Below are 25,894 nucleotides of genomic sequence, written 5' to 3' on the forward strand. Positions count from 1 at the left end.
AAATTGGTTAAACATGATTTCCCTTTCACATAACCATGTTGACTCTGCCTCATTACCTTGAAATTTTCTAAATGCCCTGCTATAACGTCTTTAATAATAGCTTCTAACATTTTCCCTAAGACAGATGTTAAGATAACTGGCCTGTAGTTTCCTGCTTTCTGTCTCCCTCCCTTTTTGAATAATGGAGTTACATTCGCTATTTTCCAGTCCAGCGGAACCTTCCCTGAATATAGGGAATTTTGGAAAATTAAAACTAACGCATAAACGATCTCACTAGCCACTTCTTTTAAGACACTAGAATGAAGTCCATCAGGACCCGGGAACTTGTCAGCCCACAGCTCCAACAATTTGTTCAGTACTACTTCCCATGTGATTGTAATTTTCTTGAGTTCCTCCCTCCCTTCCATTTCCTGACTTACAGCTCATTCTGGGATGTTACATGTATCCTCTGTGGTGAAGATTGATGCAAAATTGGAATGGGGGAGGGATTGGTCTGTGGCGCTGTGCTGGGACAGGGAGTGGAGGAGTGATTCATCTGCAGTCCTGTGCCAGGTCAGGGAGTGGAAGAGGGATTGGTATGTGGCTCTGTGCCGGGACAGGGAGTGGAGGAGGGATTGGTCTGCGGTCCTGTGCCGGGACAGGGAGTGGAGGAGGGATTGGTCTGCGGTCCTGTGCCGGGACAGGGAGTGGAGGAGGGATTGGTCTGCGGTCCTGTGCCGGGACAGGGAGTGGAGGAGGGATTGGTCTGCGGTCCTGTGCCGGGACAGGGAGTGGAGGAGGGATTGGTCTGCAGTCCTGTGCCGGGACAGGGAGTGGAGGAAGGATTGGTCTGCGGTCCTGTGCCGGGACAGGGAGTGGGGGAGGGGTTGGTCTGCACCCCGTACCGGGACAGGGAGTGGGGGAGGGGTTGGTCTGCATCCCGTACCGGGACAGGGAGTGGGGGAGGGGTTGGTCTGCAGCCCGTACCGGGACAGGGAATGGGCGAGGGGTTTGTCTGCAGCCCGTATCGGGACAGGGAGCGGGCGAGGGGTTTGTCTGCAGCCCGTATCGGGACAGGGAGTGCGGGAGGGGTTGGTCTGCATCCCGTACCGGGACGGAGTGGGGGAGAGGTTGGTCTGCATCCCGTACTGGGACGGGGAGTGGGGGAGGGGTTGGTCTGCACCCCGTACCGGGACAGGGAGTGGGGGAGGGGTTGGTCTGTATCCCGTACTGGGACGGGGAGTGGGGGAGGGGTTGGTCTGCACCCCGTACCGGGACAGGGAGTGGGGGAGGGGTTGGTCTGCAGCCCGTACCGGGACAGGGAATGGGCGAGGGGTTTGTCTGCAGCCCGTATCGGGACAGGGAGCGGGCGAGGGGTTTGTCTGCAGCCCGTATCGGGACAGGGAGTGCGGGAGGGGTTGGTCTGCATCCCGTACCGGGACGGAGTGGGGGAGAGGTTGGTCTGCATCCCGTACTGGGACGGGGAGTGGGGGAGGGGTTGGTCTGCACCCCGTACCGGGACAGGGAGTGGGGGAGGGGTTGGTCTGTATCCCGTACTGGGACGGGGAGTGGGGGAGGGGTTGGTCTGCACCCCGTACCGGGACAGGGAGTGGGGGAGAGGTTGGTCTGCACCCCGTACCGGGACAGGGAGTGGGGGAGGGGTTGGTCTGCACCCCGTACCGGGACAGGGAGTGGGGGAGGGGTTGGTCTGCACCCCGTACTGGGACAGGGAGTGGGGGAGGGGTTGGTCTGCATCGCGTAACGGGTCAAGGAATGGGGAAGGGGTTGGTCTGCATCCCACACCGGGACAGGGAGTGGGGGAGGAGTTGGTCTGCACCCCGTACCGGGACAGGGAGTGGGGGAGAGGTTGGTCTGCACCCTGTACCGGGACAGGGAGTGGGGGAGGGGTTGGTCTGCACCCCGTACCGGGACAGGGAGTGGGGGAGGGGTTGGTCTGCAGCCCGTACCGGGACAGGGAGCGGGCGAGGGGTTGGTCTGCACCCCGTGCCGGGACAGGGAGTGGAGGAAGGATTGGTCTGCGGTCCTGTGCCGGGACAGGGAGTGGGGGAGGGGTTGGTCTGCATCCCGTACCGGGACAGGGAGTGGGGGAGGGGTTGGTCTGCAGCCCGTACCGGGACAGGGAGTGGGGGAGGGGTTGGTCTGCACCCCGTACCGGGACAGGGAGTGGGGGAGGGGTTGGTCTGCATCCCGTACTGGGACGGGGAGTGGGGGAGGGGTTGGTCTGCATCCCGTACCGGGACAGGGAGTGGGGGAGGGGTTGGTCTGCACACCGTACCGGGACAGAGTGGGGGAGGGGTTGGTCTGCAGCCCGTACCGGGACAGGGAGTGGGGGAGGGGTTGGTCTGCACCCCGTACCGGGACAGGGAGTGGGGGAGGGGTTGGTCTGCATCCCGTACCGGGACGGGGAGTGGGGGAGGGGTTGGTCTGCATCCCGTACCGGGACAGGGAGTGGGGGAGGGGTTGGTCTGCACCCCGTACCGGGACAGAGTGGGGGAGGGGTTGGTCTGCACCCCGTACTGGGACGGCGAGTGGGGGAGGGGTTGGTCTGCATCCCGTACCGGGACAGGGAGTGGGGGAGGGGTTGGTCTGCACACCGTACCGGGACAGAGTGGGGGAGGGGTTGGTCTGCACCCCGTACTGGGACGGCGAGTGGGGGAGGGGTTGGTCTGCATCCCGTACCGGGACAGAGTGGGGGAGGGGTTGGTCTGCATCCCGTACCGGGACAGAGAGTGGGGGAGGGGTTGGTCTGCATCCCGTACTGGGACGGGGAGGGGTTGGTCTGCACCCCGTACCGGGACAGGGAGTGGAGGAGGGGTTGGTCTGCATCCCGTACTGGGACGGGGAGTGGGGGAGGGGTTGGTCTGCAGCCTGTACCGGGTGTGGGGGAGGGGTTGGTCTGTAGCCTGTACCGGGAGTGGGGGAGGGGTTGGTCTGTAGCCTGTACCGGGTGGGGGAGGGGTTGGTCTGCAGCCTGTACCGGGAGTGGGGGAGGGGTTGGTCTGTAGCCTGTACCGGGAGTGGGGGAGGGGTTGGTCTGTAGCCTGTACCGGGTGGGGGAGGGGTTGGTCTGCAGCCTGTACCGGGAGTGGGGGAGGGGTTGATCTGTAGCCTGTACCGGGACAGGGTGGGGGAGGGGTTGGTCTGCAGCCTGTACCGGGAAAGCTTCTCAACAATAACGGGACCGAAAGCAGTTTTGACAGCTGCGTCACGTGGACAACTGCCATAAACAAGACGTTTATTTCCCTTCACGACAGCGTGACAAGCAAATTTAGTGAACCTCGGTGCCGTAAAGTGATGAGGAAAAGCTCATTCTTAACGGGGGGAGTGACAAAAATTTGTTTCCTTTAAAAAACAGCAGAACGTAACTGTGTGTTCAGTTGTTTCAGATGGTAGTTGGAGATTAAATGTACAGCGAGTTAGGCTTTTTAAATGCCGGTATTTGCATTCATTCTTTGCTTGGGGAAGTTTGATGAGAGCCGAACTCCCTCCCTCTTCAGCAGCCGAGCAGAGTTGAAAGAAGCAGCAGAATGGCGGCCATGAACCGAGAAATGATTCTCGCCGACTTTCAGGTGCATTCGATGTTTTCAAAGAATTTTCTCACGCTTTGTTTAACGAATTGTGGATGAACGGGAAACTTTACTATCTGTTTTGTGTTAAATGGCGGATGTCTTGGACCGGTTACCTGGTTGTCATGTAAATAATTGCCCACATGTTGTGGGTCTTAAATGCAGTATAGGAAGATGTAGTTGACCCCATTCTTTGCCATTCATGTGTCTTTAAAAACGTTATATCTAACGGGTATGGTGGAATTTGCTCATGTCTCAAGGACATTTTAGTTTGTTAAATACAATTCACACGCAATTATATAGTAGTTTGTTGACTGAAGGCAGCAGCTCAAGCATCACGGGATGCACAGGCGACAGTGCGTAAGGTGCCCCTCATACAGTTCATCACTTGTTGACAGGGATATGTAACCTTTGCGTTTTTGTGGGGGTGGAGATTCTGCTGTATTAAATTCTTAATAGCTGTAGACCAAGGTGCAACAAGACTTGGCTGAATAGTCTCTAAATTTATGGATAGATGTTTAGTTCCATGTAACTAATCAGTTTATGTAGATCTTTCATTGAAGTGATTTAGGCTTCATCCCTTTTTGTAACCTATATACAATGTCTGGGGCAATTGCTACATTTTATGTTTGAGAATTAGATATTAGCGTTTTGTGATCTAAATCAATTCTGTAGGTTCAAATATAAAATGTTTATAGTAAGTTCAAAATATTTTACTGAAACAACGTTCCATATCACAAAACCATAAATCTGTTTAGGTACATTAACACTTAGTGGGGCTTTGAAATCATCTGTCAAAATGCAAGTACTTGCTATTTTAATGTCAACTATTTAACATTTTTTATTTGGCAAGCTGCTAAAATATGAGTGAATTGGTGAACTGCACCTAATGATGTGATGTAAAATATTTCTGGTCCTAATAATTTACTGATTCCTTTAAAATCATTCTGGCTTATTAGAGGATCTGTCAGCATTTGTGACACTGGTGAAAGTTGAAGTTTAGACAGAAAACTCAACGTTTTGGAGGGAATATGAAAATGTCATGTGTTCAGCTTCTTTCCAGTAATTTACAATTTATTTTGGCTATTGATTATAGAGCTGCAGAAGTTTGCAATGGAGAAGAAAACCACTTGGCCTATCATGTCTATGCCAGCTATTTGTTTGAGATTGTTATGGGATTGATATGATTGAGGGGCGAGAAAAGCAGGTGAAAATACAAGTTGCTGAGTTGGGACAAGTTGCTCCCCCAAATGTAGAGAGGAAGAGGAAATGTATCTCCTATTGTTCATCCTTAAAGCATTGCTTGGAGTCAAGCCAATTATCTATCTTGTAGCTACATGGAATCAAAGCAGCTTTTGTTCTTGGGTGGGTGGTAGGTAGAGCGTGTGTGGATGACTCTGCTTGACGTTTTAGTTTTATTGAGTAGCCTTGCTTCACCCACTTAAAATATGGAGCTATGTAATACTTTTGTGGGTCTAGTAAATACCTTTATATGGGTTATTATGGATAAATTTATCAGTTGTACCAAAAGCACCCTGATCCTTGGTTTCACAATGGCTCAGTTAGTAAATGTAATTCTTGTGCACAACAGAGCCTTGCAGACTAGGGAGGTCTGTGGTCTTTAATCCTTGGTCTGTACTGAGTTTTTAGTAGGGGAAAGAAGAGTAGGGTAGGGAAGAACTCTGTTGAAGACAACAAAGCAGGGCTGAAATCCAGAGGAAGCTGCCACACTGCTGGAAACAGTACATCAGTATGCTAAGCTTCAGGGGAGGTGGATGGCGTAAGTAGGAAGGGGACCAGGACAGTGAATGGAGAATGGTGGGAAGGAGGAGTGTGAGTTAGAGGAGAGGACATGAAAAAAAGAGGAGGGGCCCTGGAAGGGAAATCATAGCCCTTTATTGTGTGCTGCAAGATTCTTTGTCTGTTGTGTCTGTGCCAGCTCTTTGAAATTGACGACAACAACTAGTCTTTATGTAGCACCTCTACAGCTTGGCCAAAGAGGTAGCTTTTAAGGAGCATCTTAAAGCAGGAAAGGAGGGTAGAGGGGTTTAGGGCCTGGGCAGCTGAAGGCACGGCCTCCAGCATTTAGGCCCATAACCCTGCAAATTAGTCCTCTTCAAGTATGTGTCCTTTGGAAAGTTCCTATGGGATCTGCTTCCACCATCTTCTCGGGTATTTCATTCGCAAGCTTAACAACACTGTGTAAGGAAAAAAAAATCATTTCCCTTACAGTTCTTTTGCCAGTTATTTTAAATTATGACCTCTGGTTGCTGACCCACACGCCAGAATGAACAGAGCAAAGAAAAAAAACTATCAAAGCCTCATAATTTTGAATATCTCTGTTGGGTCTCCCATTAACCTCTTCTCGAAGGGGAACAATCCCAGCTTCTGCAATCGTTCCACAGAACTGAAATCCCTTATGGCTCCTATCATCCTGTTAAAGCTCCTTTGTACCCTCTTCAAGGCCTTGACATCCTTTCTAAGGTGCCCAGAATTGTACACAGTACCCCAGCTGAGGCCTAACCAGTGATTTGTAAAGGTTGAGCATGACTTCCTTGTTTTTGTATTCAATGCCCCTATTTACAACGCTGAGTATCTCATACTGTTTTTTTTTTCTTGAAACAACTGCCTTATCAAACTCCATAACTTGGAAACAAGGTTGGTAAACTGATATTGCTTGATGATTTGAACGAGATTGCACTCAGCATGAGTTTGGCATTATGGTTCAATTGGAATTTGCCTGGTATAAATTCCATGGAATATGCTTTGTTCTACATTTGATATGTAGTAAATATATTTTATGGACAGTGCTAGAATATTACTTGAATGAATGAAAAAGTCAGTTGTTATTGTCGTCATTCTTGGCCCACTCATAAAGACATTACATTAATCATCCTTTGACACCACTTGAAGTCATTAGATTCAGTTCCAGATTTGTGTTTTTCAGAGGAAATCAAGAATACTGGTTGAGTACTTACTCTTAGTTATCCTTCTGTTTCAAAGGGACCAGTAAAGATTGAATCTTGGTGTAAAATTGCTCAGGATACCATATTTGAATCAGATTCTCCCAGAGCCCCCACTTGATTCTGTCCCTGTGCAGTCTCTCCCTCTTTGTATCTTAATGACAACTCCTTGTATTTATATAGCACATTTGACATAACAAAACATCCCAAGGCAGGTCATAGGAGCATTATAAAGCAAAATTTGACACCAAGCTACATAAGGTGCTATCAGGGCAGCTGGCTGAAAGCTTGGTCAAAGAGGTAGGTTTTAAGGAATATCTACAGGAAAAAAGAGATGGAGAGATTTAGGGAGGGAATTGCAGAGCCTTGGGGCTAGGCAACTGAAGGCATGACCACTAGTGGTGGGGCAAATAAAATTGGGAATGCTCAAGATGTCAGAATTAGAGGAGCTCAGATATCATGGAGGGATATGGGGCTGGAGGAGGTTATAGAAATAGGGAGGGGTGAGACTGTGGAGGGATTTGAAAATTAGGAGAATTTTAAAATCAAATCGTTGCTTAGCTGGGAGCTAGTGTAGGTCAGCAAGCACAGAGATGATGTGTGAACAGTACTTGGTGTGAGTAAAGGCACTGGCAGCAGAATTTTCAATGACTTCAAGTTTATGGAGAGCAGACTGTAGGAGGCAGGCCGTGAGTGCATTGGAACAGTCAAGTTTAGAGGCAACAAAAGCATGGATGATGGTTTTAGCAGCAGACGAGTTGAAGTAGGGGCTAGTCAAATGATGTTACAGAGGTGGAAATAGGAGGAGTGACGTGGATAAGTGGTCCGGCGCTCATCTTGGGATCAAATATGACACAAGTTGCGTACAGTCTGGTTCAACTTCAGTTGCCAGGGAGAAGGATGTATTCTGTAGTTAGGGAACAGCGTTTTGTAGTAAGGAAGGAAGACAATGGTTTCAGTCCTCTCAATATTTAATTGGAGGAAATTTCTCCAGTATTGGATGTTGGACAAGCAATCTGATTTGACAGTGGAGGAGTCGAGAGGTGGTGAGGAACATAAGAACTAGGAGCAGGAGTAGGCAATTCAGCCCCTTGAGCCTGCTCCGCCATTCAATACGATCATGGCTGATCTCATCTTGGCCTCAACTCTACTTTCCTCACTGTTCTCCATAACCCTTCAACCCATTTCTAATTAACAATCTGTCTATCTCCTCAAATTTACTGAATGTCCCTGCATCCACCGCACTCTGGGGTAGTGAATGCCGCAGATTCATGACCCTTTTGAGAGAAGTAATTTCTCCTCATCTCAGTTTTAGGATAAGGGGTAGCAGATTTAAAACCATGACCTCTCGTTCTAGATTGCCCCACAAGAGGAAACATCCTCTCTGTCTACTTTCTCAATCCCCTTTATCATCTTATATATCTCAATTAGATCTCCTCTCATTCTTCTAAAATCCAGAGAGTAAAGGCCTAAACTGCTCAATCTCTCTTCATAAGACAAGCCCCCCAATCTCTGGAATCAATCTTGTGCACCTCCTGTGAACTGCCTCCAATGCAGCTACATCCTTTCTCAAGTAAGGGGACCAAAACTGTACGCGATACTCCAGTTGCGGTCTCACTCATGCCTTGTACAGTTGCAGCAACACTTCCCTACTTTTATATTCTATTTCTTTAGCAATAAATGCCAAAATTCTATTTGCCTTCCTTATCACCTGCTGTACCTGCAAACTAGTTTGTCTGTGATTCATGCATGAGGACACCCAGATTCCTCTGCATCGAAGTACTCTGCAGTTTCTCTCCCATTTAGATAATTTGCCTTTCTAATCTTCTGACCAAAATGGATAACTTCACACTTATCCACGTTAAAATCCATCTGCCAAATTTTGGCCCATTTATCTAATCTATCCATATCCGTTTGTAAATTTCTTATTTCTTTATTGCAACTTACTGTCCCACCTATTTTTGTGTCATCTGCAAATCTGGCTATAGTACCTTCTATCCCTGCATCCAAGTCATTTATATAGATTGTAAATAGTTGGGCCCGAGGACCGAACCCTGTGGCACCCCACTAGTTACATCTTGCCAACCAGAAAAAGACCCATTTGATTTTGATTTTATCCCGACTCTCTGTTTTCTGTTGGTTAGTCAATCCTTTATCCAAGCTAATAATTTGCCCCTAACCCCATGTGAACTTGCCTAGTGTATTAACCTTTTGTGTGGCACCTTATCAAATGCCTTCTGGAAGTCCAGATAAATTACGTCTACAGGATCTCCATTATCCACTGTGCTTGTTACAGCTTCGAAGAACTCTAGCAAATTAGTCAAACACAATGTACCCTTCATAAAACCGTGCTGACTCTGATGGATTGCGTTTTGACTTTCTAAATGTCCTGTTATTACTTCCTTAATAATGGATTCTAACTATTTCCCAACGACAGATGTTAAACTAACTGGTCTGTAGTTTCCTATTTTCTGCCTCCCTCCCTTTTTGAATAAGGGCGTTATATTAGCATTTTTCCAATCCACTGGAACCTTTCCCGCATCCAGGGAATTTTGGAATATTATAACCAATGGATCCACTATCTCTGCTGCCACTTCCTTTAAGACCCTAGGATGTAGGCCATCAGGCCCTGGGGACTTGTCTGCCTTCAACCCCAATAGTTTGCTCAGTACTTTTTCCCTAGTGATTGTTCTAAGTTCCTCCCTTTCTGTAACTTCTGCATTACCTGATACTATTGGGATGGTACTAGTGTCCTCCACTGTGAAAACTGAAGCAAAACACTGATTGTGTTTCAGCCATTTCTGTGTTCCCTTCTATTAACTCCCCAGTCTCATCCTCCAAGGGACCAGCCTTCACTTTAGCTACTGTCTTCCCTTTTATATACTTATAGAAGCTTTTGCTATTCGTTTTTATATTTTGCAGTAGTTTTCTTTCATGATTTACCTTTGCTCTTATTACTTTTTTAGTAACCTTTTGTTGATCTTTAAAAGTTTCTCAATCTTCCAGTCTGCCACTGGCCTTTACAATATGGTATGCCTTAGTTTTTGTCTTTATGTTGTCCTTTAACTTCCCTGCTTAGCCATGTATGTTTGTTTTCCCCCCCCCCTTACAATCTTTCTTCCTCTCCGGAATATATTTTAGTTGAGATAAACTGAATATCTCCTTAAACATCTGCCACTGCTCGTCACCTGTTCTACCGTGTAGTCTTCCTGCCCAGTCCACTAGGGCCAAATCTGTCCTCGTGCCTATATAATTACCCTTTGTTTAACTCCAGAACGCTCGTGTGGGACTCGCCCTCAAACTGAATTTGAAATTCTAGCATGCTATGATCACTTTTCCCTGGAGGATCTTTAACAATGCGATCATTTATTAATCCCACCTCATTATACAACACCAAATCTAGAATAGCCTGCTCCGTGGTTGGTTCCACAACATATTGCTCCAAAAAACAATCTCTAATACATTCAATGAACTCTCCCTCGAGGTTTCCTTGCCAATTTGACTAATCCAGTCTATATGCATATTAAAATCACCCATGATTATTGCTGTACTGTTCTTACAAGCCCCCAGTATTTCCCGGTTTATACTGTGCCCCACTGCGGATCTACTGTTTGGGGACCTATAAATTACTCCTACCAGTGACTTCTTTCCCTTGCTATTTCTTATTTCTACCCAGACTGATTCTACGCCTTGATCTTCAGCGCCTATGTCGTTTCTGACTACAGCACTGATCTCTTCCTTCACTAACAAAGCTACACCACCTCCTTTTCCTTCCTGCCTATCCTTCCGAAATACTGAGTACCCTTGGATATTCAGTTCCCAGACCTGGTTTCCCTGCAACCACGTCTGAGTAATCGCCACTAACTCAGACCCATTTGTCTCTCTTTGTGCTGTTAACTCATTTATTCCGAATGCTTCGTGCATTCAGATACAAAGCCTTTAAGTTTGTTCTATTAAATTTCCCTACTCATGTATGACTCCTTGGTGCAATATGATGTTCACACGTTCTGTCCCTTTTTATTTTCTGGTAACAATTAGCCTCACCACTAACCTTTAACTTGCTATTTTTCCATGCAACTGAACCCTCCCCCCACTATTTAGTTTAAAGCCCTATCTACAGCCCTAGTTATGCTGGGTTATGGTAACACCTCTATTCAAGAAAGTGGGGTGACAGTAAGTAGGAAACTCTAGACCAGTTAACCTAATATCTGTCAGTGGGAAAATGATGGAATCCATTATGAAGGAAGTAGTAGCAGGACATTTAGAAAATCATACTGTAGTCAAGCAGCGACAACATGGTTTTTTGAAAGGGAAATTGTGTTTGACCAATTTATTAGAGTTGTTTTGAGGATGGAACTTGCATGGTGGATAAAGGGGAGCCAGTAGATCACAGAATTGTTACAGCGCAGAAGGAGGCCATTCGGCCCACGTCTGCACTGGCTCTCTCAAAGAGCAACTCCTTCAGTTCCATTCCCCTGCCTTCTCCCTGTTAGCCTGCACATTCTTCCTTTTTCATATAACAGTCTAATTCCCTTTTGAACCTGCCTCCACCACGTTCTCAGCTGGTGCATTCCAAACCTCAGCCACTCGCTGCGAGAAAAAGTTTTTCCTCATGTCCGTTTTGCTTCTCTTACCACGTACTTTAAATCTAAGCCCTCATTCTCGAACCTTTTGCAGTTTTTATTTATTTATTTATTTATTTAGAGATACAGCACTGAAACAGGCCCTTCGGCCCACCGAGTCTGTGCCGACCAACAACCACCCATTTATACTAATCCTACATTAATCCCATATTCCTACCACATCCCCACCTTCCCTCAGTTTCACCTACTTATACTTGGGGCAATTTATAATGGCCAATTTACCTATCAACCTGCAAGTCTTTGGCTGTGGGAGGAAACCGGAGCACCTGGCGGAAACCCACAAGGTCACGGGGCGAACTTACAAACTCCGCACAGTCAGTACCCAGAATGAAACCTGGGTCGCTGGAGCTGTGAGGCTGCGGTGCTAACCACTGTGTCTATCTATCTACTCTGTCCAGACCCCTCATGATCTGATAAATGTATTCAAAATCATCTCTCCACCTTCTCTTCAAGGAAAACAGTCCTAACTTCTCCAATTTCTCTTCATAATAGAAATTCCTCATCCCTGGAACCATTCTCGTGAATCTTTTCTGTACTCTCTCCAATGCCCTCACGTCTTTCCTGAAGTGCGGTGCCCAGAATTGGACGCAATACAACAGCTGAGGCCGAACTAGTGTCTTAGACAAGTTCAACATAACTTCCTTGCTCTTGTACTCTATGCCCCTATTATTAAAGGCCAGGATACTGGATGCTTTATCTCTCAACCTGTCCTGCCACCTTCAATGACTTATACACATATACACCCTTTATTCTATATTGTCTCTCCATGTTCTTCCTACTAAAATGAATTACTTCACATTTCTCTGCATTGAACTTCATCTGCCACCTGTCTGCCCATTCCACCAACTTGTCTATGTCCTTTTGAAGTTCGACACTATCCTCCCCACAGTTCACAATGCTTCCAAGTTTCATTTCATCGGCAAACTTTGATATTGTGCCCTGTACACTAATGTCTCAGTCATTAATATATATCAGAAAAGCAAGGGTCCTGACACTGATCCATGGGGAACTCCACAACAAACCTTACTCCAGCCTGAAAAACATCCATTAACCGCTACTCTTGGTTTTCCTGTCACTCAGCCAATTTCGTATCCATGTTGTTACTGTCCCTTTTATTCCATGAGCTACAGGTTTGCTCACAAGTCTATTGTGTGGCACTGTATGAAATGCATTTTGGAAGTCCATGTACCCCACATCAACAGCATTGCCCTCATCAACCCTCTCTCTTAACTTCTCAAAAAACTCCAGAAGTTAATTAAACGTGATTTTCCCTTAAGAAATCCATGCTGGCTTTCTTTAATTAACTCGCATTTGTCCATGTGACTTGATTTTGTTCTGAATTATTTTTTCTAGAAGTTTACCTACCACTGAAGTTGAACTGACTGGCCTGTAGTTGCTGGGCTCATCTTTACACTTTATTTTGAACAAGGGTGTAATGTTTGCAATTCTTCAGTCCTTTGGCACCACCCCTGAGTCTATGGAAGACTGAAAAATTATGGCCAATGCCCCTGCGATTTCCACCTTCTCTTTCCTCCGTATCCTTGGATGCATCTCATCTGGCCCTGGTGTTTTATCCACTTTAACAGACAGCCTATCCAATACTTTCTCTTTATCAATTTTAAACCCCTTTAGTGCCTGTCTCTGTTATAGCTACAACATCATATTTCCACATGGCAATCTGTGCCTCTACCTTCAGTCTTGTTAACCGCACTCCACGCATTCATGTACATTAAACCTGATGCAGACTTTATTACTTTCTCCCTTACTCTGACCCCACCTATTAATGTACTATTCCCTACTCTTGTGCACAGAATACTGGGGGAGATAGATAGCACCTTGGTATTCCTCTCGAATACTTGCTGCTGGTTCCCACATCCCAGACAAGTTGCTAGTTTTGCTTCCCTCCATTCTGAGCTCCCTCTGAGGCTCCCAACCCCCTGACCGTTTAGTTTTGTAGTAGTGCATTTGGATTTCCAAAATGCATTCAATAAGGTGCTACATAAAAGGTTACTACACAAGATAAAGAGCTCATGGTGTTGGGAGTAATATATAGCATGGATAGAAGATTGGATAACTAACAGGAAACAGAGTTTCCATAAATGGGTCATTTTCAGGTTGGCAAACTAACTAGTGGGGTACCACGAGGATCAGTGCTGGGGCCTCAACTATTTACAATCTATATTGTCACAAAAGGTTTTTTTTTTGTGCTAAAATCTTGGATTTCTATGTATTTAAAAAAAAAACTGAAAAAAAAGCATTTTGCTCAGTGAAAGACACCTGTGAAAATAATTGGAATTCCTGCAATGTTTTGAAAGGAAGTTCAGAACAAAAGTGAACTTTATGGGGATTGAAAGGAAGTTAAACTTGTAAAAGGACAAGAAGGTCAGCAGTTTCATGGCAATCACAGGGGTTTGACCTTTCTTCAGAGCAGCTTTTAAACTGGGGAGACACTGTACCTGGACATGTGACCATGTTCAGGAAGGTTCTTTTTTTCACTTTGGAACCTTTAAAAGCGTTTGAATTGGACAAATGGTAGGCATTTGAAATCTTTGCTTGACTTGCCCGTAGCAAGAGAGAAAAGACCCAGAAAGGTGCTTCCTGTCTGTAAAGGAGACTCTCATCTCTTGAAAAGGAATCCTGCATTTGAAACGTGGCAGATTCCTGTTGCCTCCGGTCTCTGAAGAATTTCTGCATCCAGTGAGATTCCTGCTGCCTCCTGTGATCTAAGAAGTACTGAACTCTGAAGAATTCTTCTGCTAGACAAAACCCAAGCAGATCTGTTGCTGCACCCCTGATGGAAGACCTGTGTGACGCCTGCTGCAATTAAATTGCCGTTAACACCTACCCATCACAGACTGTTCATCAGCCTCACCTGAGGAGACTTCAAGTGGCATCTGACTATTCGACTCTAGGACACCTCACGATATTGAAAACATCCTACCTGAATGTGAATCTCAATTATTTATTATTCCTTCGAAACAGTTGTAATGCAAAACACCGTTTTGAAACAGTGTGTGTGCGTGCCCGGGGGTGGGGGAGTGAGGGGTGTGTGTGTGTGGGGATTAAGGAGTTTTCTCGTATACAGATTTATCTTGGTAATTAAGACCTAATTATTTCTTTTCTAATAAATGGTTAATGTTTAAAGAAACCTGGTTTGGCATGCTTAATTCTGGGGGGGAAATAGTGTTTTAATTTGGCTAGTCTTTGGTAGGTAGGAAACTTTTTATTTGATGTGCTATGAACTGTGCAGTAGTGGGACTGATTTAACGGTGCATTACTCCTGCCTTGGTCATAACAATATTAATGACTTGGACAAAAGGACAGAGTGCATTCTAGCCCAATTTGTGGATGCTACAATGATAGCTAGGAATGCAATTTGGGAGGAGGATGTAAAGTGCTTGCAAAGAGATATAGATAGGTTAAGTGAACTGGCAATAATTTGGCACATGAAATATAATGTGGGAAAATGTGAGGTTATCCATTTTGGCAGGAAGAATCGAAAAGCAGAATATTATTTACATGGAGAGACTGAAAATACTGTGGTACAGAGGGATCTGGGTGTCCTTGTACATCAATCACAAAGTTGGCATGCAGGTACAGCAAGTAATTAAGAAGGAAAATGGAATGTTGGCATTTATTGCAAGGGGAATGGAGTATAAAAGTAAGCAAGTCTTGCTGCAACTACACAGGGCATTGGTGAGATTGCACCTAGAGTACTGTGTACAGTTTTGGTCTCCATACTAGCATTCGCAGTAGTTCAGAAAAGGTTCACTCGGCTGATTTCTGGGATGAAGGGGTTGTCTTATGAGGAAAGGTTGGGCCTATACTCATTGGAGTTCAGAAGAATGAGAGGTGATCTTGAAACATATAAGATCGAGGGAGCTTGACAGTATAGATGCTGAGAGGATGTTTCCCCTCATGGGGGAATCTAGAACTAGGGGGCACATTCAAAATAAGGGGGTCTCCCTTTTAAGATGGAGTTAAGGAGGAATTTCTTAGGGTCGTTAATCTTGGGAATGCTCTTCCCTCGCGACCAGTGGAGGCGGGGTCATTGAATGTATTCAAGGCTGAGTTAGACAGATTTTTGATCTACAAGGGAATCGAGGGTTATGGGGGACTGGCAGGAAAGTGAGCTAAAGCCACAATCTGATCAGCCATGATCGTATTAAATGGCGGAGTAGGCTTGAGGGAGCAAATGGCCTACTTCTCTTGTGTGCTTATGTAAAGCTGAGTGTCGTTAGAGTATGTGAAAGCTGAAGCTTTGTTTTCAGATGTCGCTGAGGGGCAGCATGTAGACAAGAAATGGGAGGGACTCGGGGATAGATCCCTGGGGGACACCAGAGGTAATATGGGAGTGGGGAGAGAAGCCATTGCAGGTGATACTCTGGCTGCAATTAGATAGGTAAGAATGGAATAAGATGTCATAAAAGCTTGTTTCCTGCTTTTGTATGGATTAGTTATACAAAGAGTGTGTTGCAGAACATCATTCTGTGTGGCACCTCTCTGCACAGTAGCATACAGACTGACTCCCAGGTTTGGTTTTCTTACTCATGTTCCAGTTTAGGGCTATGATTTGGTGTTCCACAGCACCACCATGCTGTCCTAAATGGGAATCACCCATTGAAATCAACCTTTTTTTTAATGTCTTTCTAAATATGGAATAAATATTGAGAAGCAGATCTTCAACTTGTAGTTTGAGTGTGAAACTGGTATTGGTATCAGTGAAAATGTAAATTGGGCTGTCTGTATGTTGGGCAGCCAATCTGTACTGCTAATTTTGCAGTCAGCGGCAATTTTGTTTTAAAATGTATGGGTGTGTGACTATCTGCTCTTGTGTTGCTTGAGATGGATCATTATACTCTTTAAAAAGAAAAAAACAGGGAAGTTATGCCATATAACTTGCAATGTGCTATCAGGACCACTGATTCAGAGTAACTTCTGTTTTAGTTGTGTGGTATTCCAGGGTTTTGCTAGTGCTTCTGGGGAAGAAGTTCCATGACACTCTCCATTATCTGTATTTTAAAAAAAAAAGTGGCCTTTATTATAATTTTCCTGAGGCTTTGCTTACACTGAATTGGAGGGTGTTCTGTGCTTTAGAATGATGGGTTTATGCCATGTGGTGCTGAATAAATTGTTCCATTTTTATTAAATGATCTTGGATTTTTATTGGTGCTGTGGGGATAGTTGTGTAATTCAATAACAGCCATAAATAAGTGGCCTTTTTTGTGTGTAATGAATTTAAGGTAAACAATATAAAGCAAGATACAACAGTTGTGCAATAAAAGCAAAATACTGTGGATCCTGGAAATCTGAAATCAAAAAAAAAAAGTGCTGGAAATACACAGCAAGTCAGGCAACATCTGTGGAGAAACAGAGTTAATGTTTCAGGTCTATATGTGACCTTTCAGAACATGCCACAGATGCTGCCTGACCTGTATATTTCCAGCACTTTGTTTGTTATATACAATAGTTGCAGTTGATTTAATTATGAGGGCAGGTTGCATAAACTTGGATTTTATTTCCTTAAGTTTGGAAGGTTGAGAAGTGATCTAGTTGCTGTGTTCACTCCACCTTCCCCGCATCTCCTCCTGCCTGAGCTCTTTGCCCCCCCCACTGACTTGTTTCATGCTTTATGCTAGAAAGATGCATCAGGTTAGATGATGCAGATTGATTAGACAAGTTGTACAATGCAAAGTTGTAATATCATTTGCTATATGAGACATTTACAGATGTTTGCCTTTTAAGACACTACTTTTCGTCTTTTCTAGGCATGCACTGGAATTGAAAATATTGATGAAGCTATTACATTACTTGAACAGAATAATTGGGATTTGGTGGTAAGTACCAATTGGCAGTTGTGAAACTAATGAAGAGTTAATCTTAATTTTGAATCCTATAGTAATTTCAGGAAGTCTTTTTCAATAATTTGACATTCTTGAAAAGTAAAAAATACATAACGTAACTCTGATTTGTTGTACCATTCAACTCTTGGAGAACATGGACAATTCAGACTTATGGTAAGAGTGTATTGTTGCTGAAGCATGACATATAGCAGTATCTGGTGGCACTGCATAAGTCATTTCTGATGAATCTGTATCTATCCCATTTCTCATCTGCATGCTGGTCCCTGGTGACATCATCCGAAAACACAACTTCTGACTCCACATGTGCAACATCCAGCTCTACCTCACCACAAACTGTCTCAACCTCTCTGCTACCTCTGATTTGTTAAACCGCTCATCTGACATCCAGTATTGTATGTGTAGAAATTATTCTCCCAATTAAATATTGGGAAGACCATAGCCATTGTTTACTGTCACCGCCACAAACCAACCTCAACTTCCTATTTGACCCTCAGCTAAACTTCTGACCCCATATCTTCTCCATCACCAATACTGCCCACTTCCACTTCTATAATGTCGCCTGTCTCTGTCCCTGTCTCAACCCATCTGCTGCTAAAATTCTCATTCATGTCTTTGTTACCTCCAGATAAAGGCCTGCTACCTGACCTGGACCTGACGACATGTGTCAGATTTGGGTTGGGTCAATCTTCCGGGTCCAGGTTGTGCCGGGTCCGGGTCGGCCACACACAGTACTCCACAGACTCTGAGTCTGCGCAGTGAGTGAGTGAGCGTCTCTATAACGTCATTGTGCTCATGCTGCAGCAGTGCAACTTCCTTCCATTCCATTCATCCAAAAGTGGTATGTACAGTGGTACTATACACTAGTACAGTACACTATGGTTGGGTGTGAGGAAAAAATAGAAGGACTCTGGCCGGGTGGGGCTCGGGTCCGATGTGGTTCTGTTGGGTTCAGGTCGGGTTTTTTTTCCAGACCCGAGCAGGCCTTTACCTCCAGACGTGACTATTCCAATATAATGAAAGCAAAATATTGCAGATGCTGGAAATCTGAAATAAAAACAAGAAATGCTGGAAATACTCAGCAGATCTGGCAGCATCTGTGGAGAGAGAAGCAGCGTTAATGTTTCAGGTCAGTGACCCTTCTTCAGAACTGGCAAATATTAGAAATGTAAAAGGTTTTAAGCAAGTAAAGTGGGGGTGGGGCAAGAGATAACAACAGAGGAGGTCTTGATAGGTCAAGGTCACAGAGAATAACTGACCAGAAGGTCATGGAGCAAAGGCATGCGGAATGTTGATGGTGTGCTGAAAGACAAAGCGTTAGTACAGAGAGGGTGTTAATGGACAGAAAAATGAACATCCTGATCTCAAACAAATATGGAAAAAAAAAAGTAGGTAGGCACAGTAGAAACAAACTAAAATAAACATTAAAAAAAAAAAAAAATGGTGGGCCCATCATGCTCCGAAATTATTGAACTCAATGTTCAGTCCGGTAGGCTGTAGCATGCCTAATTGGTAAATGAGATGCTGTTCCTTGAGTTTGCGTTGGTGTTTGCTGGAACATTGCAGCAATCCCAGGACAGAGATGTGGGCATGAGAGCAGGGTGGTGTGTTGAAATGGCCAGCGACCGGAAGCTCGGGGTGATGCTTACGGACTGAGTGGAGATGTTTTGCAAAGCGGTCACCCAATCTGTGTTTGGTCTCCCCAATGTAGAGGAAACCGTATTGTGAGCAGCGAATATAGTACACTAAATTGAAAGAAGTAAAAGTAAATTGCTGCTTTACCTGAAAGGAGTGTTTGGGGCCTTGGGTAGAGAGGTAAATGGGCAGGTATTACACCTCCTGCATTTGTAGGGGAAGGTGCTGTGGGAAGGGGATGAGGTGGCGGGGGTAATGGAGGAGTGGGCCGGGGTGTCGCGGACGGAACAATCCCTTCAGAATGCTGACACGGGAAGGGAGGGGAATATGCGTTTGGTAGTGGCATCATGCTGGAGGTGGCGGAAATGGCGGAGGATGATTCTTTGAATGTGGAGGCAGGTGGGGTGGTAAGTGAGGACAAGGGGAATCCTGTTGCGGTTATGGGAGGGAGGGGAGGGGTGAGGGTAAAGGTGTGGGAAATTGGCCGGACACTGTTGAGGGCCCTGTCAACCACAGTTGTGGGGGGGGAATCCTTTTTTGAGGAAAAAGGGAGACATATCAGAAGTGCTGTCATGGAAGGTAGCATCATCAGAGCAGATGCGTCGAAGATGGAAAAACTGGGAGAATGGAGTGGAGCCCTTACAGGAGGCAGGGTGTGAAGTGTAGTTGAGCATTGACTATTCCAGTGCTCTCCTGGATGACCTTCCACTGTCCATAAACTTGAGATGAAGCAAAATTCTGCTTCCTCTATCCTAATTTGCATAAAGTCCCATTTACCCATTACTCCTGTGCTCACTGACCTAAATTGGTTCCTGATCTGGCAAAGTCTCTTTGAAATTCTCATCCTTGTGTTCAGATATGTCCATGCCTCATTGCACCCTAACTCTGAAACCTCCTCCATCCCTTTGAGATCTCTGCATTTCTCTAGTTCTGGCCTCTTGCATACTGCTGCTATCCATCCCCATACCCTTAGCCATACTTTCATTTGCCTAGGCTCGGAGTTCTGGAATTCCCTTCCTAAACCCCTCTGCTCCTTTAAGACATTCCCTTTAAAACCTACCTCTTTGTGCAAGCTTTTAGTTACTTGTCCGAATATGTTCTCATCGAAATCATAGAACATTTATAGCACAGAAAGAGGCTGCTTGGCCCATTGTGTCTGCGCCGGCCGAGAAACAGGCCACTGAGTCGAATCCCAACATTCAATATTTGGTCCGTAGCCCTGCAGGCTTGAGGTGCATATTCAGGCGCCTCTTAAATGAGTTAATGGTTTCTGCCTCTACTGCTCTTTCACTACCTTCTGGGTGAATAAATTTTCCTCATCTCCCCTCCTCTTTATACCAATCACTTTAAATCTATGCCCCTTAGTCACTGACCTCTCTGCTAAGGTAAATAAGCCCTTCACATCCACTCTATCAAGGCCCCTCACAATTTTGTACATTTCAATCAAATCACCCCTCAGCCTTCTCTGTTCCAAGGAGAACAATCCCAGCCTATCCAACCTTTCCTCATAGCTGCATTTTTCAAGTCCCGGCAACATCCTTGTAAATCTCCTCTGTACCCCCTCTAGTGCAATTACATCCTTTTTCTGTTATTAGGGGACCAGAACTGACAGAGTACTCAGGTTGTGGCCTAACCAATAATTTATACAGTTCCAGCATAACCTCTAAAATAAAAGCAAAATACTGCGGATGCTGGAAATCTGAAATAAAAACAAGAAATGCTGGAAATACTCAGGTCTGGCAGCATCTGTGGAAAGAGAAGCAGAGTTAACGTTTCGGGTCACTGACCCGAAACGTTAACTCTGCTTTTCTTTCCACAGATGCTGCCAGACCTGCTGAGTATTTCCAGCATTTCTTGTTTTTATTCCAGCATAACTTCCCTGCTCTTGTATTCTATACCTCTGCAAATAAGGAAAGGATTCCATATGCCTTCATAACCACCTTATCGATCTGTTCTGCTACCTTCAGGGATCTGTGGACATTCACTGCAAGGTCCCTCGCTTCCTTCTGCACCTCTGTTCTCCCATTAATCATGTATTCCTTTGCCTTGTTTGACCTCCCAAAATGCACCACATCGCACTTCTCTGGGTTGAATTCTTATGTGGCTTGAAGTCAAATTTTTGTCTAATAATAGTCCTGTGAAGCGCCTTGGGATGCTTTACTACGTTAAAGGCACTATATAAGTGCAAGTTGTTGATGCTTGTTCGCCAGATTTTTGATCTACAAGGGAGTCTAGGGTTATGGGCGGCCAGCAGGAAAGTGGAGGTAAGGCTGCAGTCAGATCAACCATGAACTTTTTGAATGGCGGAGCAGGATTAAGGGGCTGAATGGCCTACTCCTGCTCCTATTTCTTAGATCTTATGATGTGGTTGTTGCTGATGTAGTTGTTGTAGATTTGGTTAGTATTCTTGTGTTCCACCATATTGCTACTGGTCCATGTGTTCTTATCCTCTGGGCACAAGTCAGCTGTTGCGGGAAGGGCTGTTCCAATATTCTCATCCAGTCTATCTTAATTTCCATAGAGTGCGAGTGCAAGTGCATCGCAGCTAAACCTGATGCTGTCCTTCACTTTCCAATTTGAGATCATAGGGTGGTGACCAAGAGTGGAACTTTGGTGCTCTTCTCCTCCATAGTCCAGTGGCACTGAACAATTGTATAGCTTCCAACCTACCCCTACTGAGCTTGTCAAACTCAACATGTACCTGAAATTTGAATCTGAACCCTCCTTGTTGAGCTCAACAGCCCATAACTGTAATGCTTTAATAAAGCACGAAATGTTGTTGAATAAGAAACTTTGCATTTCAGTGCTCTTTCAATATTAATTAAACAAACTTTGAAACCTAGGGCAGTGGTATGACCTTGGAACAGAACTTATTTTACTTGCTATCCTTAAGAATATTCATACCATGTTTGTAATCTATCTGAGACTGCTAACATTTTTTTATTCATTGGGGGATGTGTGGCTAGGCCAGCTTTTATTGCCCATTCCTAATTGCCCTTGAGAAGGTGGTGGTGAGTTGCCTTCTTGAACTGTTGCAGTCCTTGGGGTGTAGGTACACAACAGTGCTGTTAGTGGCAGCTTTACATTATGGAATAATATGTTTGAAAATAGGCTGAGTACCCAAGATCTTTTCATACTGGACTTCAGTGGCTGAAAGTGGAAAGTGAGAAAACTTTTCAGATCCTGACGATAAAAGGCAGTGATTTTTGGCAAGTGTTCCTGTCATTCTTGACCTTATCGACTACTAGCATTAATGCAACAGCTTTAGTATTTTCTTGCTGAATAACTGAAGCATCATATTTATTCCTTTTTTGTGGGGGGGGGGGGGGGGGGGGGAGGGGAAGGGGGGTGGGGGTAGAGATGTCTTGCTATTCCTGCACCTGTTTATACTGAATGCAGCTATGTATCTGGTCTACATAACATTTCTGCAACTTTGTGGATTCATTCTTCGAGATTGCCAAGTGATTTCTGAACACTTCGAGCAGTCTTGAAGTGAATTTGAATCATCAGGATTGTCAGTATTTTATATTTTGTGAGCACTGTCTGATTGGATTACTAGTTTTGTTTTATTTTGGGAGAAAGCTATATTGGACCATAGAGGTAATATAATAGGCCACTGACTTCCTTCCAACAGATCATGTCAATTTATACTTCTTTTGAAACAGAAATGGAGGCTTATGACACCGTAAAGAATCGAGCTGAATACGCAAAGTACAGTGATGTATATAAAAACAGGAATAAGAGGGGCAATGGAAGTATGAAAATAGAGTAGCGGCTATCAAAGAAAGGAACTCAAGTCTTTTATAAACATATATGAATAGTAGAAGGGTGGGGCTGATCAGAAATCAAAAGGAGGCAATATACTTTGGCAACATCTGTAATGCATTCGTAACGGAGAAGGTACTCGTGATAATAGATATGATTAAAAATAGATACAAAGGTTGCCAGTCCTCAAAGTAAATAGTCACTTAGTCTGTATAGTTTATTGAGGGAAAATAAGGGTGAAAGTTGTGAAGGCTTTGGGCACAATCTTCCAATCCTGCATGGATAATGGGGGTGGTGCCAGAGGACTGGAGGATTGAAAATATTACTCTATTCAAAAAAAAAATTAAAGGAAAGGGATAAACCTGGCAATTGCAGGTCAGTCAGTCTAATGTTGGTGGGGAAGCTTTTTACCACAACAATCCAGGACAAACTTAATTGTTGCTTGGAAAGTTGAGGGCTAATAAATAAAAATTCAGCAGGATTTGTTATAGGCGAGCATTTGACTAACCTGATAGTCGATGAGAGTATTACAGTTATTGTGCATCTGGCCTTTTAAAAGATGTTTGACAAAGTATCATATTATGGACTTGTAAACAAAATTGAAGCCCATGGGATTAAAGAAACATTGGCACCATCAATACAAAATTGGCTAAGAGTCAGAAAGCAGAGAGTAGTGGTGAACGATTATTTTCAGACTGGAGTGAACTACACACTGGTGTTCCCCAATGATTGGTAGTGTGGCCATTGCTCTTGTTGATGCATATTAATGACCTGGACTTAGGTTACATTACATAATTTCAAAGCTTGAAGATGACCAGGATCTTTGAAATGTAGTCAACAATGAGGATAATAACAGACTTTAGGAGGACATGGACTGGTGAAATGGGCAGATGCATTCCAGATGAAGTTTAACGCAGAGAAGTGTGAAGAGATATATTTTGATAGGAAGAATGAAAAGAGGCAATATAAACTAAATGTTAGAATTTTAAAGGGGGTGCAGGAATGGAGACATCTGGAGTGTACATAAATCTTTGAAAGTGGCAGGGCAAGTTCTGAAGCCTGATTTTAAAGAAAAGCATTTGGGATTCCTGGTGTAATGAATAGAGGCATGGAGCCTCACCGCTCCAGCGACCCGGGTTCAATTCTGGGTACTGCTTATGTGGAGTTTGCAAGTTCTCCCTGTGTTTGCGTGGGTTTCCTCCGGGTGCTCCGGTTTCCTCCCACATGCCAAAGGACTTGCAGGTTGATAGGTTAATTGGCCATTATAAATTGCCCCTAGTATAGGAGCCCTTTCCTATCCTGAGTGGCATGTAACGGCTGTGTTCTCGCACCCACACTTTTTGGGATTTTCTTCTCCCTGCTGCTTTCACATGCGTTCAAGTCCTCTGAAGAAGGAATTTTCCTCCACACAAGATCAGGGGGCAGGTTGTTCAACCTTCCGCATCTAAGAGCGAAGTCCAAAGTACGGAAAGTCCTCATCAGGGAACTCCTCTTTGCTGACGATGCTGCTTTAACATCTCGCACTGAAGAGTGCCTGCAGAGTCTCATCGACAGGTTTGCGGCTGCCTGCAATGAATTTGGCCTAGCCATCAGCCTCAAGAAAACGAACATCATGGGGCAGGACGTCAGAAATGCTCCATCCATCAATATTGGCGACCACGCTCTGGAAGTAGTTCAAGAGTTCACATACCTAGGCTCAACTATCACCAGTAACCTGTCTCTAGATGCAGAAATCAACAAGCGCATGGGAAAGGCTTCCACTGCTATGTCCAGACTGGCCAAGAGAGTGTGGGAAAATGGCACACTGACACTGAACACAAAAGTCCGAGTGTATCAAGCCTGTGTCCTCAGTACCTTGCTCTATGGCAGCGAGGCCTGGACAATGTATGTCAGCCAAGAGCGACGTCTCAATTCATTCCATCTTCGTTGCCTCCGGAGAATACTTGGCATCAGGTGGCAGGACCGTATCTCCAACACAGAAGTCCTCGAGGCAGCCAACATCCCCAGCTTGTACACACTACTGAGTCAGCAGCGCGTGAGATGGCTTGGCCATGTGAGCCGCGTGGAAGATGGCAGGATCCCCAAAGACACATTGTACAGCGAGCTCGCCACTGGTATCAGACCCACCGGCCGTCCATGTCTCCGCTTTAAAGACATCTGCAAACGCGACATGAAATCCTGTAACATTGATCACAAGTCGTGGGAGTCAGTTGCCAGCGTTCGCCAGAGCTGGCGGGCAGCCATAAAGGTGGGGCTAAAATGTGGCGAGTCGAAGAGACTTAGTAGTTGGCAGGAAAAAAGACAGAGGCGCAAGGGGAGAGCCAACTGCGCAACAGCCCCGACAAACAAATTTCTCTGCAGCACCTGTGGAAGAACCTGTCACTCTAGAATTGGCCTTTATAGCCACTCCAGGCGCTGCTTCACAAACAATTGACCACCTCCAGGCGTGTATCCATTGTCTCTTGAGATAAGGAGGCCAAAGAAAGATAGGTAGGTGGTAGGGAAATATAGGGACAGGTGGGGATGTGGTTGGAATATGGAATTAGTCTAGGATTAGTATAAATGGGTGGTTGATGGTCGGCACAGACTCGGTGGGCCGAAGGGCCTGTTTCAGTGCTGTATTTCTAAAACTATTAAACCTATATGAAACATTGATTAGGCCTCAGCTGGGCACCACACTTTCGGAAGGATGTCAAGGCCTTGGAGAGGGTGCAGAAGAAGTTTCAGATTGGTACCAGGAATTTTGTGGGGGGGGGGGGTGGGGGCGGGATCTTGAGTAATATGGAGACACTTGAGCAGCTGGGTTAATTTTCTTAAAGCAGGGAAAGTTAAGGGGAGATTTGACAGGTGTTCAAAATCATGAATGGTTTTTTTGATAGTTTCTCGTTATTTACTCTAATAGCAGAAAGGTCAATAATCAGAGGATGCAGATTTAAACTGATTGGCAAAAGAACCAGAGGCGACATGAGGAAACTTTTTTTTTGCACAAAGTTGCTGTGATCTGGAATGCACTGCCTGAAAGGATGGTGGAAGCAGATTTAATAACTTTCAAAATACAGTTGGGTAAATACTTGAAGGGGGAAAAATTGCAGCCCCCACCCGTTTCACAGCTGACCGTTCCAGACAGCAGCAACAGCTGTCCCGCAACTTCGGGCAGAATCTAAGTTTATCTTTTAAAAAAGACTGCCGGAAATCCCTGAATCTGTCCAAAGTTGGGAGACAGCTGTTGCCGCTGTCCGGCACGGTCAGCTGTGAAACTGACATGAGATGTTTTTTAAAAAGCCAGTCTGCAAGAAGACGACAAAGGGCAGTTTTGCATCTCCAGTTCTAGACCCCTGGCGAGGTTAACGAATGGCCCCAAGTGCAGTTTACGTCCGTGGGCTGGATGGAAACCTTTGGCGGGCTGTCTGTTGGACAATCCTGGTGTAGACAAACCTACTCGCACGAGAAGTGAAGAGGTA

At 45.0% G+C, this 25,894-nt stretch overlaps 1 protein-coding gene across 1 annotated transcript in view; it reads left to right on the forward strand.

The window, feature by feature from the left end:
• The first annotated feature begins 3,188 nt into the window (after positions 1-3,188).
• The window catches only part of faf1 (Fas (TNFRSF6) associated factor 1), a 552,776-nt gene continuing 530,070 nt past the window's right edge, over positions 3,189-25,894 (forward strand). The window contains exons 1-2 of the mRNA XM_068037154.1: positions 3,189-3,569; positions 16,941-17,009. Coding sequence (XP_067893255.1) covers positions 3,528-3,569; positions 16,941-17,009 — 111 coding nt within the window. The 5' untranslated portion in view covers positions 3,189-3,527. The remainder of the gene's footprint in view (positions 3,570-16,940; positions 17,010-25,894) is intronic.

Source organism: Heterodontus francisci, chromosome 8 (genome assembly GCF_036365525.1).
Source record: "Heterodontus francisci isolate sHetFra1 chromosome 8, sHetFra1.hap1, whole genome shotgun sequence".
In the NCBI taxonomy this organism is placed as follows: domain Eukaryota; kingdom Metazoa; phylum Chordata; class Chondrichthyes; order Heterodontiformes; family Heterodontidae; genus Heterodontus; species Heterodontus francisci.